The sequence below is a fragment of the Thermobia domestica genome, chromosome 3 (genome assembly GCF_964235325.1).
Source record: "Thermobia domestica chromosome 3, izTheDome1.hap1.1, whole genome shotgun sequence".
NCBI classification, from domain to species: domain Eukaryota; kingdom Metazoa; phylum Arthropoda; class Insecta; order Zygentoma; family Lepismatidae; genus Thermobia; species Thermobia domestica.
Window position 1 is genome coordinate 89,903,106 of NC_137456.1, and position 19,386 is coordinate 89,922,491.

Here is a 19,386-nt window from a genome sequence, read left to right on the forward strand (position 1 = left end):
TGACTCGACTGAGAACCAAATCCCTAGTTGTAGTTGGTCCCTATTGTTGGCTAGTTATAGGAATTCATCCACTAGCTAATCTTTCAACGGGCGAGGAAGTCGAGGATCTGATCCCAACCTGAATTTTTTAAGTGGCCAGGTGAGTCGTAGAGTGCAATGGTACAAATTTATATTCCGAGTGGAAAAGCTGGGTGGAAAAGTTCAGAGGTTGACCCTGCGTGGTGAGTCAGAACTTCTTCGAGTGTAGCAAAGAAGATGTGTTTTTCTCTAGAGTAACTGTGATTGGTTACGACAACATCCGAAAATGATCCTTTGGATATATTCGGAGAGGATATTACGATACGAGAGGATATATTCTTCGGATATAAAAGCTCTGTAATTGGCAGACAGAGCTGTGTAATTAAGAAATGCAACATACTTCGACTGCTTGGTTGTAATGTCTTTGTACACGTATTTGTGCCTTCACTCAAACCCTGGATAGTGCTCAAATATGTCATAACTACAATTGTTCTATATAAAAATAATAAACTTTAGTATATGAGTAAAAAGAATATACCTATTATATTATTTCGCAACAAGAACACACTATTAAAATATGTCTTGTTTAAAGAGCAGACTCAAAACTCAGGACTATAAATAAGACAAACATCCTTTTAAGAAATCCAATACAATTAATAATAATGGAAACAGTCTTTTTATATCATAGACTTATGAATCTTCTCAATACCGTGCCTATATGAAGAGGAGACGAAGGTACGATTGTATATCTTAATCACTAAGAGTGTTCAAGAACAGTCAACTGGCAAGAGTTTAAGACTTAACGAATTGTTCTGTTGATTACAAGACTTGCTTGGTTGCCTTCAAGGGGATCCCGGATAGGGTAAATGAAGGAATGTTCACCATCCTGGGAAATTCGCCGTAGTTGTGGCTTTTGTAATCGTAAATAAAAACTATGGGTTGGAAGCGCTCACTCATGCCGCTAATAAAATCAAGTAACATGTGCCTTGTTTGCACTGAATCTGCAATGCGGTGAGCAAACTAGCAAACAAGCAGTACAGTTTTTAATGCGCAGTTAACGAAACGGACGACAAAGAAAAGCACAGAATTACAATAGTATGTTGGAAAATTTCATATTTTTTGTAAGGTAAGAATTACAGTATATTCAGTCTCGGTAATTATTGATATCGTAACCATAAACTACAGTAAAGATTGTGTTTACAACAGATTTACAAATGTTGTGAAAAGATTTGTTTCGGAAAGCATGTATGAACATTAAGCAAACGTTTTCTTTCAACTATGCATTTGCAGGTAAGTTCGCCAAAGTAACGTACAATGTGGTGAATTTAGAATTTATGGCGAATGTGGAAGTCCAGAAATTCGTCTGCTGTACTCTTAACTCGGAAGAACAAGTGTACGGCGAGAAAATCCAGTAACAAGCAAGGTGTGGTGAAACTGGACTTCAAGGAGTCAACAATATCAAGACAGAAACCAAAGTGCATTGGCTTCTCAGTAACCAGGATGTAGTGAAATAAAGAAGTAGTGTAGAAAGTTAAACGGATTAAATCAACATTTTGTAGTGACTGTGGAGAGGACTACTTCAATCCAAAGGTAAGAATGTGGATTGGTACCAATGCTTAATTTGACTAAGCTGGTTTCATGCCTACTGCGACAAAGGTTTAATAAAACGGTGTCGTGTGTCTACAATGTGCGGTAATGGTCTCGCACTTGGCTCCGATTTAGAATCTGATTAAAAGATCGTTTGTTAAGGTCGTATACATTTGTAGATCTAATTTTACCTTTGTAATATGTTTCAATTGTATCCTTTGAAACATGGTAATTATGCATGCTTGTATTTTTCAGTAATTTGTTTAATCTTCTATGGTATCTGGCTCTTTTACACTTTGTTGTCTTTGGCATCTGCTTTTGTAAATAGACTTACATACACTCAAAGTGACGATAACATGATATATAGGTTATATGGCGAATTTTCCAGCATGTGATGAGAAGTTCGCCACTTTTCTTCATTTTCGTACTTTTAATATTATGACATAAGTATAAGTAATACAGTGTTTATTTTACTTTCCTCATAATCTATAATGACTACTTTATGTACAGTATAAATTTGCTCCTTCTCCCTTAATTCGTTTGGAGGATAAAAAATAAATGACATTTTGGTGGCGAACTTCCCCTCACTTCTCCTAATTAGAAAGGAAGAAAATATGATTGTATAACAAAATATTATTCAGAAAGAATAATATTTTTAAATACTGTTCAATTGCAAACGAAAGAAATATGCAAATTAAGCAAAAAAAATGAGTACGATTTAATAGGTTGCTACAATTTATTAAATTATATCGACGTTTTAATGCAGCTGTAGTTAAGTAACAATAGTTTTTTTTTATCGTAATAATCAATTCGATTTAATTCTGGTTCCTACGGTTACAGTTTATTTGTAATCTGTACTGGGCACCAACATTATTTTTATGGTGTTCTGGGATATTTTGAAATTTTAGAAATTACCTAAATTAAATCAACATCATCTCTTGTTAAACCTTCGTGAAGAATTGCCAAAATGGTGCATACGAAAAATATTAGTATGTTTACGGTAAGTAAAATATATATATGTTTAAAAAAAAAAGTATTAATTTTTCAAATTAATAATTTTCTACAAAATGTAAAAGGAATATAATAAGTCTTCTTTCGCTTTTCAATATCATATAGATATATTATTTATGGACGCTGATCCTGGGGGCTAACGAGGCCCTAGGCCTGTGCATTTGTATTAAAATCCTCATTAATTGACAAACTTGAATACTCCCTCAATAGTTATAGAGAAATCGACGCCATTGATATTTGCTAATATTATTTTCTACTGTAAACACATAAATGGTCACAAATAATATTCAAATAGGCAATTCTCGTACTGTTTCAAAATTGAAAAGCATAATTATCGTAAATGCAAAATGCTCACATTTAAATTAATAAATTATAAGTTTTTAAAATATGATGAACCATCATACAATATACATTGTAATATACGGAGATTCCTTGCCAAATATAGATAATAGGACCTGTATACAGAGCCCTAACAATTGGCGATCTAGGTAGTCCAACACAACGGGGCCTGTATATCCGCGGTTTGAAGCTTGCACTATTTATTACTGAATAATTAAAAGTTTCTTTTTATTCATTTTGAGTATATGAGATACGTACATTATAAAATTTTAGATTAGTAGCAAACTAGTTTTGAGCCCCTATTTCCACAATTAATATATGTGTTGTTTTTCGTGCTTCAAGTTTCAACTGTTGTTTTTGAAAATAACTCACTGATTATGGGACCCCACAAATACCCTTCTGTATCGGAACCCCGCAGACATTTGTTTTACAACACTACCTGTATGACTATTGTTCTTTACTGAAATATTACCGGCAATATTCAATTAAAGATATTTTCGAGATATGATGTTTTCGTAAACATTGATATAAATTCATTTTCTATATCAAGGAAAATGGAATAGTTTTTGGTCAAATTAAACACTGTTAATATCAATATTCTTAGCTCTATTTGTATATTACAACTTTGTTCCAAACACACCTGACCACCCCTCAATTTTCAAAGACGTATTCTTACCAGTAGATGGAATTAAATCAGCAAAATGTAAATAAACACGCACGCTAATTTGTGAGTCAAAATATGTTCTATAATATTTAAATATTAGCGAATATTTTGAATATTTTATACATGGCAGAATTATCTTTTTGCGAAAATAAGAATTTACTGTGTGTCTATGAAAACAAACGTTTGTGCTGGTTTACTGATAGTATTAAATACGGTAATTTCTTTGAACAGTCTGAAATTATTAGTTTGAATGAGTTAAACGAAGTTTGCATTTTGCCGTGACCAAATTACTTTACGGCCTAACATTGAAGGAGGTAGGATGGAGATAGACCAATAGCAATACCAATTTAATCATGTATTTCCCTCGCATTGCAAAATACTTGCGATAATGGTCCCGCAACACTGTAATTGGTGAAAAACATTGTCTTTATACTGAAGTAAAATATTAACAACATCGATGACAGGATCATTGTTTGAACAAGTCCATTTTCAATGTTGAGAACGATAGAAGTCTAACGAAAAACTATCGAGTGAATAAGAGGGAGGATTAAGCCTAGCCGGTCCAATTCAAGCCTACCCGATACAATTTCTGCATTGCGACAAGCGCTTTATGACATGGTGTGTTGTTCTCAGACCTTTCGCTTTTCTCCTCCTTTACCTGCCATGTTTCGGGTTGCTGCATCCAGAACATCACAAGGAAATACAAAGTAACCAAAAAGTTCTTGCTGTTCTAAAGCAGTGATAAACAAAGAGTAATACAGTGGATGGCTTTAGATTTGCAACGCCTTTTACCAACACCTTTTGCCAACATTCAGGAAGTTGCACAATATCCTTGTGATAAAAGTCGGCGGTCGTAGATGGAAAGAAGTATGTGAACGCATTCCGCAGGTCTTCCTCACTTGCAAAGGATCTTCTACGGAAGTGGTTGTCGAGGGAATGAAACAGGTGATAATCTGTTGGCGCAATGTCTGGTGAATATGGTGAATGGCATAGTCGCAGCCAAGTTGCTGATGGGTTTTTCGGGTTCTCTTTGCGACATGTGGCTTGTCATTGTCATGCAGGAACAGCACATCCTTGCAATTCATCAAAGCTGGCTCCTTTTGTTGCAATGCACGATGCACCGTTTCCAATTGCTGAGAGTATAGGTAAGCAGTGATGGTTTCACCAGGTGGAAGGCGCTCATAATGCACCATTTGCTGACAAATCCACATACAGATAATATACCTTTCGTAGGTGCAGAGATCGTCTTGAGGTATGAGGAACAGAGTCATGTGGCAACAACCAATGTCTGACACGCTTGGAAGTGTCATGTCGGGCCCAATTTTCGTCAGCAGTGAGCAAGCGATCAAAAGTGTCACCTTGTATTCAGATGCCAAGTGAAAAAGTAAATTTCATCACTCGTTGTTCCTTGGCTGCCGACAATGTGTGGGTATCCACTTGCTTAACATATACAGTATGACTTCCCTATCCCATGCAGGTGCAGTCTGACTGTTTCAACAGAAACAGAATCTTTCTGCAACTGTTCTCCTCGATGGTTGCCTTCAGGGTCTCGTCATTAAAACGGTTATGTTTCACTAACAAATCCTTTACTGAGTTTGTTAGGTATATATCGAAACCATTTAACTATTTTAAACATATTTTATTAGCCCTTTAAACTATATGTTATTGACGAATGTATCAAACATGCATCAATGTAAATACTGCATCCATAATAATAATCTATCCACATAAAGTTATTCTTCTTTTTCATTCTTTTATATGGCATGACACATTCCGCTTTTCTTCCCTAACCGAACTGCTAGTTACCGTTGTATCATCCAATACTGGTTGTCCACTGTCAGGTTCATCCGAAAGGTTCACATCTCAGGAACGGAATTTCTGGAAACCAATCTGGCGGTGTGTCCGTTCGCCTCATTCTCCCCAAATGCCTGGCATATAAGGCAACTTGATGCGTAAACTGATAGACCCACTTTAAAGTTATACAGGGTGTTTCAAAACAACACTGACAACGTTTGGGAGGTGATTCCTGACACTAAGATAAGACGAAAAGTATAGACCAACCTGTGTGCACAAATGCTTCCTTTCGGAGTTATACGCTGCCGAAATCATGAAAAAAAATGAAGTTTAAAGCTCCATAGCTCCAAAACTAAGGAATCTACCGTAGTCGGATCAAGACTTCACTTGGGAAGTAATATGTGCTATCCAAAAATACGTCTTTCAGAATCCTAAGGTATTCACGTAGCAATTTTTTCAGAGACACTTTGGCTAGGGCATATAATTTGAAGTACTCACTAACTACCTCTTTAAAAATTGTTTAACTCCAAAAGGAAGCTTTTGTGCACCTAGGTTGCTTTATACTTTTCGCCTTATCTTGGTGTCAGGAATCACCTCCCAAATGTTGTCGGTGTTGTTTTGAAACACCTTATATAACAAACACAAGTTAACAAACTGTTTCGATACCTCCATTTCTCTTCGACACTGGACCAGCTATGACCACTATACTGGTACTGTATGTGCGCAATGTGCCCGTATTGCTACAGGCCAATGGTCAGACTAACTCCCGATCGCTTGACAGGCATGTGCGTCATTTCGTTTCCTCTCTGTGAGCGCATGATTAATGAAATGGTAAAAATGACAAGAACTTTTTTGATTACCTTGTATATAACCATGACCTTGAGTGAGGAAGTAAAAACAAAGAAACTTAAAGATAGTTAAAATCAGCTATTGCTTCTAAACTGATTGAATGGTTCGTACTTCAATAGTTTCTCAGTCCAAATCCTGGGAGAAACATTGATTACAATATTTTTCTTTTATCTAATTTTACTCATTTTAATTTTTCTGTTGGAGAAGAAATTTGGTCTCGTTGAACTCCCAAGTATTTTGCTCCCTATGCTTGAGTGAGGGGTGATTCTGCCAGCTGAAACTGAACTGTCTGCCTGTCGCAGTTTCTGGGAAGTTCACAACAACCATCTTCGAGGGGTCTACTTTAATTTTTAATTGTTCCTTTTTGTGGTCCAGCAGTTCGAGGTGTCTTCGAAGCTAGACAGTTGCATATCTGACGTTGCCGTGGCTTTCAAAGATTGCAGTGTAGTCGGCAAAGGTTGCAAGGATCGTATTTGGGCTGATGAGTGTATGTTGTGTATACAGTGTATAGAATCCGTAAGGTGCAGGAACCTTAGGGGACTCCTGCTTTTATTGTTCGGGTAGAGATGAAGTGTCTTGCGTGGATGACTTTGAACTGACGATGTTATAGATACGAGCGGATCAGTCAGATCTGATACTCTGGAGAGTTTTAAGACTTGTAGTATCAGCCCGTCGTGCCGCACCTTGTCAAACGCTTTTTCCGTGTCTAAGGAGACTCCCCAAGTGTAGCCTCCTTCGTTGAATCTAGCTGTTATCAGTTCCACCACTCGGACAAGTTATTGTTCTTCTCTGTGGCAGGCTTGAATTCCAAGTTGATGATCTGGTAGCAGTTGGTGGTGCTGGATGTGTTGGAGTGATCTCCTTTGGAACACCTTGCTCGTGTGCGAAAGGAGGCTGATTGGTTTGTAATTGGCTAGTTGTATCCTTGATGTTACTGGCTTGTTTCTAGGTCTTTGAATAGTATCCGTGTGTCAAGATGGAAACCCGACAGAGCAACAGCAGAGCCATGCAAGGTAGTTGTTTGAGTGCTTGCAGTGTGATGTGGTCTGGTGCAGGAGCTCGATGAGCGTTTATCTTCCTTATAGTTTGTTGGACTTCTTTAAGTGTAGTGAGTACTGGAGGTGGAATGGGATCTTCAAATGGAGTTTCGTGGACACTGTGATGGATCGCTTCCTGAATGTCCTCTGTGGTCGCAGTCTGGTTGCATTATAATTTCTAGTATGTCTGGAAATAGTTTCATCTGTTAAGAAATGAATTGAAACCATGAGTTTTACGTCCCATGGTTATGCCGGCTAGGCTAAAGGAGACGGTGATGATGAGAAATGAAGGAAATGATGGAATGAAGAAAGTGGGAGGCAATAGGAGAACCCCGAGGAAACCCACGGACACTGTGTTTGTCTACCACAAAGTTCATTTGGCGCGAGCTGGGATCGAACGTGGGACCCCATTCACCAGAGCCACCGCAGCCCCTTGGCCCGTCAAGAGTCTCTGTGGATCTTGAAATGGGTATGTTCTGATACCGGTAGATGGTTTGGGCAGTGAGCGCACCAGTTTTCAGAAATCCCTTTTGGATGTTTCCAGTTCTTGCAGTCTCTGGTTCCATTGCATTAGTTTGATCCCGAGGAGTCGTTTCCGTACCCTTGTGGTGAGGTTATTCCTAGCTGTTTGTAGTTGGTGTCGGGTCCCCGGGAGTCATGAATTTGGTAGATTTCCTGATGGAGATAATTTGTGTCACTAGTATGTGGTCGGACCTCAGTGCGTGGATGACTTCTAGTCCTTACAGTATGGCGATGTTAGCCGTCAACAACATGTCTAGCACATCCGGACGTCCTCCGTTTTGCGGATAGTGCGTGAGCTTGGTTGGTGGTGAGAGAATGAAGTCTATGTGTCAGAGGGCTTGATGTAGCGCTGTTCTGTACTCATTGGATACGCAGGAATTCCACTTCAGATGTTTACAGTTTAAATTGCTTCTGATGAGGATGCGTGGTCCCAGCTGTCGCAGCATCTGCAGGTCCTGTGTGTCCAACCTGGTTTTGGGTGGGCAGTATTCAGCCATCAGCTGGTTTGGTCCTTCTGGCGAGTGGAGTGTTGCCCTGTGACCTATAGTGATAGAAGTTGGATGAGGGAACATGATGGAAATTTTTATTAGGGTGGCTGGGCCGACCCGGCTGGTTGCTCCAGGACGTTCGGTTTGGTGTATGGTGTAGTTGTTGATTCAAAAGGAGATGAGTGGTTTGTATAGTGTTTACGTGAGAAGAAGGATATCTACATGCTCACAGTGTAGGAAATCTAGGTTCGACTTCTGAGAGCGAGTACTTTCCACGTTCCAATGAACGACTCTTAGGTCATGGGACATCATACGTCTAGTTGGAGCCACCATCCATGAGTGATGCGACTGCTTCGAACATGGTGGCCATCTTGCTGATGGGGACCGTCGCTGCTGAAACTTTTCTTAGTCCTGTCTTGAGATTGTCAAGGAACATCTTAAGATTGATGCTTGGAAAATGGCCATGATCTCCTTGATCATGCTGGTGATAGATGTGTCAGTATCTGATTTAGTTACTGCTGTTGCTTTTACGGGTGTCTACTTAGTTGGTTTCTGGGTTTCGGTGGTTTTCATGGAGTTGTGCTGAGTGGTGTTGCTCTGCTGAGTTTTCTTTAGCCTTGTGGTTGCCGCTATAGCATAGCTTTAGGACATCCCTGGATCCGATACTTGCTGTGAGGTGTGTTTCCTGAGGATGATGTTTCCTGTGGAAATATTCTTGTTCTTATGGTACTGTTGTTGCTTTTTCGCTTTTGTGGTTTTGAGATGTGGATATCCCTTTTAGTTAGCCGGATGGTTTCCATCACAGTTACACATTTAACTGGTGTTTCTTGGGTATTTTTGAGACATAGAGTGAAGAGATGGTCATTACACTTAAAATATCTGGGAGAGACACTGTAGATTGTTTAGAATTAACCTACCCTTTGAAAGCGGTAATTTTGTAGTATGCTTTGGCCTCGGTAGGCTTCCACTTGAATTTTGTAGTTGAACAGGTACTGTAACTGGTATATATCCGCTATTCTGGATGTTTTTGTTAGTGACACCAGAAACAGAGTGTACAAAAAACGTTTCCCATTGGCATAACATATTCTTTCAACTCTGTAAAATACACCTCTGGATACTGGAGTCATTTTAGATATTCGTAGATGCCATTGATTGTCATTGATATCCATGTCAATTGGAAGTTTCTTGATGACGACCTTCAGGGGTCTTTAGAACTAATGAATGTGACGTTTAGGTCTTGCGCAATTTAGTACAACTCTCTAACCAACGTATGCGCCATTCTACTGAAAATGTGATCATTTGAATGTTATTCTTGTTGTACAAATCTTGGAGATTGGGTGTATTTCCATCACTGTTTCTTGCTATTGCAATTTTCAAAAATAGCAGTTGAGAAAAACATTATTGGGTTGGCCAACATTGGGAGAATGATACATCTTTAATATATAAGATCCATGTGTTATCGAACTATTCCTTCCGGTTATTCCATTGACTTCAGTTGTTTGCTGAAAAGCCAGGTTCGTTTTCTTCACAGTTTAATAATATATTTGAAAATATTTAGATGCAAGAGTTTGAGACGTTTCCATGAAAATATGTAAACACGTCCAAATTGAGCTGTGTCGGACGGAAAATTGCTAGTTGAGACAGTTAACTTACATGTCAGAGGGCTCGTAACCCCATGATCATCAGCCTAAGATCTCAAACTGCTCGACTACATCATACTGGCACCACTAGTAGGGTTATTATAAGATATAAATGCCAGTATACAGTTATATATATACCAAATTCCTTAATGGCATAGCGGAAAAATATAATTTACAATCATCGTCAAAAGTTTGAGCACACTTTTGATTTTTCAGAATTTTTCACAGAAAATGCACTGTATCCACCCATACAAACTAATATTTTGTTGGACTTGTTTTGCAAAATAAACTGATTGTTCACACAAGGAAATGGAAATGCACTGCTGTTTCCATTGAGGAAGTTTCCATTCATCGAAGTGCGAAACCTTAGTCTTGATGAAAGCTTTACAAATTCCAAGCATTTATTTGACCAATTTATCAATTTTTTTTGCAAAGCTATGCGGCTCAGTAGCTTTGAAGAGCTTTCCAGAGATCTTTAGTATTCGTTTGCGTGTGTTCACAGACTGTTATGAGAAAATTAAATGAAATCTGAGTTTTACGTTCCACGGCACACAAATATCTGGTTTTGGGAACCGAAAATTTGAAATTTAGATTCTTCGGTCCAGAATACTCTTTTCCATTCTTCATTGGCGCTCATGTTTTTCATCAAGAGTATCATTTTGTAATGTTTTATGCTCGAAGAAGTGGTTTCTTTACTACAAGCTCACCCCAAGACCAAAAGTATCCAGGCTTCAGAACACCATCCTATCTGATACCAATTGGGAACGGTTCTTCCTTAGTTCTGTTGCTACTTCCGAAGCGGTTAAACGCCTTTTCCCTTTGCCTGTAGTTCTAATGAATTTGTCTTTACGAAAAATTGTAATTTCTGGATAACCAGTTTGTTTCTGTGCAATATTTACACCAAATTGTGAGTATCTTTCAAGAGTTCGATGCACTGCATCGACTGATATCTGCAACTACTGAGCGATTTTACGCATATAATACCTATTTTCTCTCAAAATAACATTTCAGCATGTGATTTGACACTTATTTCGCCGTATTTCTTCCGCATTTACATTATTTTACCGATTCACGCTAGTGAAAACAGCACGATGAAGTACCACAAATTCGAACTCAATTTTACCTATACATGACACAATTCAATAGGGCACATACAATTGTTCGTGGAGTAAACATACAAGTCCTCATTAGAAAATGAAATGAAGTTTTACGTCCCATGATTATGCCGGCTAAGCTAAAGGAGACGGTGATGATAAAAAATGAAGGAAATGGTGGAATGAAGAAAGTGGGAGTAAACCGAAGAACTCCGAGAAAACCCACGCACACGGTGTTTGTCGAACACAAAGTTCAATTGGCGCGAGCTGGAATCGAATCAAGGACCTTATGCACCTGAGGTAAACGCTCTATCATTAAGCCACCACGGCCCCTGAGTCCTGATAAGGGTTCCTACAAACACCACTAGATGTCGTTTAAACGATGTATCAGCAGACAAATCGTGAGGTTACATTTTTGTTCGTTAGTTATGTGTTTACTGCAAAGTAGTTTTCCCCAATAAATATGTCTCAATGTAAACAAAACCAAGCTTTTTTGCATTCTTATATGGACAATGTTGTTTGTTTTACAAAAGATCAATAAGCAGGGTTTTTCATAGACACAATGGGCCTTATGCAGAGACATTCTGACGCGTGACTAGTGCCACACTAAAGAGTACAATTAACATGTTTCCTGCACTAGTCAAGTAGTCAGGTCTTTAGTATGACGCTAATCATATGTCAAAACGACTCTGTATAAGGCCCAATATCTTTTATTTAGAAAATTAATGCTATAAACGGCTATTTTGGGTATGATGTTGATTCAATATCATTATTCACAAAATTCCTTCTTCCTTTACTGTTGTGTCAAAATTCTTGAAATGAGAAATTTGTGGATAGATTTTAAACGTTCTCTCTCTCGTATTTAAGCGGCCTGAGTAACTGTTTTATATAGCTAAAATGAAATTTTAGTTTATCCATAAATTTTAAATGATAATTTTATTCCAGGAAATTGCTACATTTTCAGAACAGTTATTGCGAACACAATAACATAATACATTTTTAGTAAAACATTTTTGTCGTTAAGCGTTAAACTAAAAGCTCCATAAACAATTCGTTGGAGCTAGAATGCGTCCACTGATGTGCACTTCTTCTGTTCTGTCAAATGACTAGTTTACTTTGTTTCTTGATTTTTAAAAATAATTTTCACTTCAGAATGCGGTAATTAAATATTTTTCTTAATATAATGGGAAAACCAAGGTGGAACATATTGTTATATCTCCACTAAACTTCAAATATTTTTTAAAAAAATTTCCAGGCAAAAAAGTGGCGGAAAAATTCCAGTTTTTTAAAAGCCTATTTTTTAAGCCCTTGCATCACTGTCTATATCCCTCTAAAAGGGGACATTATCCCTCTATCTATATCCCTCTAAAAGTCTTACGTCGGTGGTGCTCCTGCCACCCCCCCCAAGCGAAGTGCGAAATGACGCCCCTGATTCCAACGTATTTTTAGATGAGAATGATTATGAATTATGAATTAGATTTCTGGGCTGTCGGCATCTAAGACCATTTAGTCCGTCACATATATGAGGGATGACGTCCCTCGGCGAGCTCATTATACGATGAAAGGCAAGGAAGGAAGCGGCCTGGGACCTATAGCTAGGTTTCATCCCGGCATTTGCCTGGTGTGAATGAGGGAAACCCAGAATAAACCTCACTCAAGATGGCTAACCTGAAAAAGCTATTATAGTTTTTTGACCGAGTGTCCCTAACGGGAATTAGGGAATGATTATGATTAAAAACAATTTCATGTTCAAGAAATCTTTAAAAAAAAAAGAAAAGAAAAGAAAAGAGAAAAGAAAGAAAGAAAGAAAGAAAGAAAGAAAGAAAGAAAGAAAGAAAGAAAGAAAGAAAGAAAGAAAGAAAGGAATTAGAAATGCTATTAGAGTACCCACAACGTTTTGACTTGATGTTAAGAAAGACTCGTATTAATAGTCGATGGAAGCGAAAAGAAAAAAAAAAGTATATTGTGCGTTTTGCGTGAACAACGCAAACTTGAGTAAAAGTAATCGACCTGAGCCCACGTGGTTCTGATCGATAGTCGCATGCTTGTGAAGATTGGAAAGACCAGCCTAGCAATCAGTTGACCAACAACTGTGCTTCAGTATAGGAATTAGGTGGGTGGCTGCCACGCTTGACACTACCAACCTACTAGTGGTAAGTTTTGTACACATTGATTTTACGTCAACACTGCCATCTATTATGTTGTATCAATTTTCAGCAATCAACATAAAGGAATGAACACAGTAAATAAAAAGTTCATAGTTTACGCTCATTAGACTTTAATTTTCTAAGTTTTGCTCTTACTTTTAAATAGAATAAGGAAAAGAAAACCCGAGATTTATTTTGTCTAGAAAATTATTTGTTATAATATACATAAATCTCTCCTCTGCTGTTGTATTACAAAAATTCAGACTTAAAACAAATATATTTATCTAACGAAATATTTTAAAAAGTAACAAGACCATAATCACTTTTGTCATTTAAACTAGTTTCAGACCTCACATATAAGGGGGGGGGGAGAACGATGGTTCAATGGTAGAGTGCTTACCTTTGGTGTAGACTTCCTGGGTCGATCCCCGGTCAAGTAAGTTTGTAGTGGACAATGTTCTGTTCATGGGTTTTCTCATGATACTCCCGTTTCCTCCCACTTTCACATTCCACCAATTCTTCCATTATCATTCACTTACCTAAATCATTCGTCTCCCTTAGCCTAATGGACATAACCGTGAGACCTTAAACTGCAAGATTTCAACTTATATATGTCCTTATTAAATAATGGTTGCGATGAGTCAGTGGTAGAGCGCTTGCCTCAGGTGCGTGGGGTCTCTGGTTCGACTCCCAGTCCAAGTAAGTTTGTGATGGGCAACATTTGTATCCGTGGGTTTCCTCGGAATACTTCCGTATCCTCCCACTTTCTCATTCCATCAATTTGCTCCATAATCATTTACTTACCTAAATCACCCGTCTCCCTTAGCCTAAAGGGCATAATCGTGAGACGTTGAACTTAACGTGTATTTCATTTCATTTCATTTGTCTTTAGCCTAAGGATGTAAAACTAGAAATTTAATTTCGTTTTCATTTTTATTAAATATGATGACTTAAAATTGTAAATTTTGAAAACATGTTTTGTCTATCCTACATGTATTTCGGCAAGTCTACGAATTGGCTTTGTTTTTTTCATACTTATCAAATGCATTCTTTGTCATGAAAATTTGTTAGCCCGCTAATAACTTCATAACCCCCCTCTCCCTCTCTTTCTTTGTTCTGTTCACTACTAAGTATTATTAAATTAGTATTCAAATAGGACATTTTGGAAATAAAGATAGGATAATGTTTTGGAAATAATTACAATATATTTTGTTTCACTGGTTATCTAATTTAAATAAACTGACATGGATTGTTTGTAAAGCACGTAAGAAATTAGTCACTTTGACAGATAAAATATTCACTTCTGATGTGTGGTATTCCTGGTTTGATCCCAGCTTGCTCCAAATAAGCTTTGTGGTGGCCAATGGGGTTCTAGCATTTCCTCCTACTTTCCTCATTCCTCCGTTTCATTCATTCTCATCACTATCTCCTTTAATCTATATGGTATAACCATAGGACATAAAACTGAAAGATTTCATTTGCATTTCGGTACTTTGAAGGAGACACTGTAGTCTTGTTTGCTTTAAAACTTACTTTGATTAATCAGAGTTCCTTTTCAGTATGAAGTCAATATGAAACGATCCACTGCTTAAAGTGTATTCCGAACCATTACTAGTTCGTCTTAAAGAGAATCTTTTCCTGCGTGGATCGAATATAGGACCACACATTCAGCGCACCACACGTTAGCCACTTGACCACCGATGAGTATTGTTTTTAGTTTAGCTAGAGTCACCATATTACAGTAAGACCTTTTTTTTTTCTTGCGGAAAATTATTAAATTTAAATCGATAACCACCACTGAGCGATTAAAATACAAAAATTACCAATACTATGTAAGGTGTTAATGAACTATACCGACAAACTTTAAGAGGTGATTTTTCACATCAAAATAAGAGAAGTTCATATGGACCTATGGCGAAAAGTGCATAGTTTCAGAGCTAGGGCTGTCAAAAATCGTGAAAAAGCCAAATTTCAAGAGGCCCTATTTTGAATTCGACAGACTGTGGATGGTGGTCCTTATCACCGTGAAGGAATTCATGCATACGCAATAAAAAAATGCATATTTCATTAATGTTCAATGGGCTTCCCTGCAGGGTGAAATTCCCAGACATGTCATCAACCGAATTTTGAGATATGCTCTTACTTTATGATTGGTCCAAAGTAGGCAAACGATAAGTTTTGATAGCAGTGAACACGGAACCCTTTGGCGCGATGTCAGAAGTGTTAAGGATCGTCAGCATCATGGTCTCTCGTACTCAGGAAAACGCATGGTGCGATGTTTTCTTTCACGCTTATAAGTGAAGAAAACGTGAAATATACCGTGACGAAATACATATCATCACACGTTATTCCAAACACAAAGAAACATGGAGCTGCCAGTTCCTAACACTTCCGCTTTCCCTCCGAAGCATTCGATGTCAATTGTTGTCAAGGTTTTCCTCCTGCCTACTTTGGACCCTTCTTGAAATCAGGCTATATCTGAAAACTCTATTGAAAACATATCCGAGAATTACACCCTGTAGGGAATACCCTCTACACCTACTGACAATTGATGAAATATACACTTTTGGATTGTGTATGCGTTGCTTCCTTTACGCTGATAAGAACCAGCATCCACAGTTTCTGGAATTCGAAATAAGGCCTCTTGAAATTTGGCTTTTTCGCGATTTTGAACAGCCCTAGCTATGAAACTATGCGCTTTTCGCCATAGGTCCATATGAACTTTTTCTCTTATTTTGATGTGAGGAATTACCTCTTACAGTTTGCCGGTATAGTTCATTAACACCCTGTTTATACATTTGAAGAATTATGATTTTCAATATGCCTTTTGGACGCGATAGAAAAAAAATGATAGTTGTAGGTTGCCTATGAAGATATTATTAAGGATGTTAGAAAACTGCAGGAATCGAATAGGCTGAATTACACGAATGATATGATAAGACTAGTAGCGTAGGGAAAGATCAATGTAGAGCACTGAATTAACTCATAGAGCATAAGCAAAGTCACTAGAGCGACTCCAGTCATCCTACGTGTGCTAAGTATGAGTATAGGTTTGGCATCACACAAAATCTTATAGTACAACATAATTCCGAAGCAACGTTTCAAAAGTACATTATGTTTATTGAACACTCATGAAACACCAAAAATTGCTCGTATATTTCTTTAGTTTAATACGAATGTCTAACTTTAAGCTTGATTGTATCGTTTACATATTGCAGAATTTGACAAGCTTGGGTATAACTAACTTCTAAATTTAGTATATGCCAAAGCTGAGCTCAGAAGAAATGAGAAGGATATGTCGTTAAAAAATAGGTTTCTTATTAAAGAAACTTTTAAACAGTTTTAAAACACATTTTATTCGTTTTTCTTACTCCCAATACTCTCTCCTCAGTGGCGTCTTAAAATATGTCAAGTACTACAAGGACCACCCAGAATTTTTACACTCTAAATTTATTTTGCATAATGCAGAATTTAAAACACAACTCCAACACTTAGCTCTTGAATATCAATTATTATTACATAATCATTATTCAAATTATGTAAATGAACAGACTGTAAGTCAACTATATAAGTAAATGAATTGTAGATTCTAACTGGACACATTGTGGACAAAACAGAGAATTCAATCACAAAGATTTGTCATGTATGCCATTTCTAAACTGTAATAAATCATATCAAGATTATATGCTTTAAATTTTATAAATTTTCTGACTAGCTAATCGTTAAGTATATTTTGAAATTTTGGTAAAATACGTAACGGAAAATGTCCAACCTATTGGAAAACATTACCACACAAAGAAAACGGAATCCTGACAGACTAGTACATTACATAACTTGTGTAAATATATTACTATGTAGTCTTTATGCAGAGTATATAGTTTATGGAAATGGTTCTGAATTGATTTAACACTTCGTTATTATTTCCTTCAAATACCACTTGTTTTAGTTTCCTAAATTAACGTATTATATTTCATACTTTTATTTTACTATCCCCTTCTCCAAAACAAATGTTTTCTCTATGATTTATGCATAACGTTCTCGAGAGGATGTCTCTATGATTTAATCAATGTTTCTTTTTCTTGACCTAGAATTATAACCGCAAGACAATTAGAGAGTACTTGAATGAATAGATAGCGAATCATAGACTATAGAGAAATAAATAACGACGGCGGATTTTTGTGTGCTAACCACCTATTACACAACTATGGCATAGACCTTCACAGATTTTATTTTGTTACGATGTTTTATCACTTAAGCAATATTTGTTGGTAAATTGAATGACGTTTACTTTTCCCTTCGTCTAAAATACTAACTTGGCTCAACTTCTTTCTTTAGCAACTCCAGCCTTGGAGCAGCGTAGGAGCTGATCCCTTAATGGAGCAAGTTTGTGGCGCCCCCATTTCCCAGCGCATTGGGGGATTCTACCAGACACCACGACCTCATCCTTGGAGGCCAGCACTGGGATATGAAATGGTGGAAGCATATCCAGTGTAAGATATTCTACAATTGTTTTTCAATATTATTATAAGAATTACTATTTTTATAACAATTAATGAAATTCATTTGTGTTATCATATTTTATTCTCAATAAATGTCATATAAGGGTGGACACAAAGCTGCTTTCCCCAAAACAATTATTTCTTAATATATTGCGGAAAGCGACTTTGTGCCCATCTAGTTTGTAACGTAGTTTAAAGTATGATGCCAAATCAATAATTTACCATCACTTGTCCAACAATTTAGACCTCGTACTACCAATCATATTCTTTATTTCTTAGGAGTTACATTACAATTGAGTTGGTTGGCGAATGGTTGGCAAAGTAACCAATCACAACATAGGACCAACATTGGAAGTTTGTAGGGCCTACTATATGTTTGCTAGGGAATATATATGGCAAGAAGGTCTAGAAACCTAGAATTAGTAATGTTATAGCTAAGTCGAAATGCTAAACATCGGCCAGTTAAACTTATCTATCACCATACTTTCGTTAAGTATAACAAAAGAAGAGTTTCCTATATATGCTTATGCTGGTCATAAAATAGTGCGAAATTAGGTATACTTGTAAAAATACTAGTAACATAGGTTAAGGAATCGGAGAAATGTTCCAAGGGGAATTTCCCACAGTCCACCTCTGAAAACATCAGTGCTTTCAGGACGACTCTGGATGTGATAAAAGCTATGGTGAGAGGTAAATGAGAAGTAGAAAAATAATATTCCAGTTTCTAGACAGTGTTACTTCAAATGAGATGATCAGCCGCAGTCGCAACTACATGTCACTTTTTACCAGGACACGTCCTTTGACATATAGTGTCCTCCTGCAATTCCCCTGACATTTTGATTTTCCCCTTCCTCGATAACATTTTCTGGAAGAAAGCCTGTTTATAAACGACATTACAGAGGGTAGTACGTAGAAAGGCAGGTACTATATTGTATGAAAATTTCTCAAATTACAGGAAGCGACTTGATAGTGATAACAAATAGGCCTATTTATGATTATAATAATGGTGATGATGTAGTTTTATAATTCAATTTTCCAATATGATTTAGATATTTTATAGATTACTATTGAGCAAAATATTTCCAAGAAACATATGCATTTCCGTATATTGCAGCCCTTCTTATCCGGTAACAAATTCGCTGGTCGATCCATGTTGTTCACCGAAGGATATGTCATCAGCACCTTTAAAGTTCCCCAACATTGTGACTGGCTTCGAAAGAAACCCATCCCATGCTGCTCGAGCTGCTCTGTACACAAGATACACGCCTTACGAGTGGACGCAAAATAATTACAGCCACTACAATGAGTCGGACAGCAACAGAAACTACTCAGAAAAGATGCGTTGTGAAGGCCTTCGTGCTGTGAGGTAAGTGATTAAATTTTATTATTATTATTATTACTCTCGTACGATACTTCTCATTGTCCTTTGAATTCGATTTTATTTCTATTTGTAGTTTTCTATCAAAAGCCTCTTCGCGCATGAATCGTTTCTAAGTGGACTGCATAATTCAACATAAGACTTAAGTCACAAGAAAATAGGAAAGAAACAAAATTACTGCAGCGGCGCACCCACTAGGGGTGCACCGGATCCCCCAAAACTTCCAAATTCAACATACATTTGTGCCCCTTCTCAATAAAACAGAGAAATGATTGATTTAAGAGGAAAAAATTGATCTTACAGTTTATCTGTACTCTTT

The 19,386-nt window shown here is 37.2% G+C and overlaps 1 protein-coding gene across 1 annotated transcript in view; it reads left to right on the top strand.

Annotated features, from left to right (window-relative positions):
• The first annotated feature begins 2,442 nt into the window (after nt 1-2,442).
• LOC145680602 (tektin-3-like) overlaps nt 2,443-19,386 on the top strand; it is a 67,957-nt gene continuing 51,013 nt past the window's right edge. Inside the window, exons 1-3 of the mRNA XM_081751280.1 lie at nt 2,443-2,605; nt 17,526-17,680; nt 18,804-19,055. Coding sequence (XP_081607406.1) covers nt 2,573-2,605; nt 17,526-17,680; nt 18,804-19,055 — 440 coding nt within the window. The 5' untranslated portion in view covers nt 2,443-2,572. The remainder of the gene's footprint in view (nt 2,606-17,525; nt 17,681-18,803; nt 19,056-19,386) is intronic.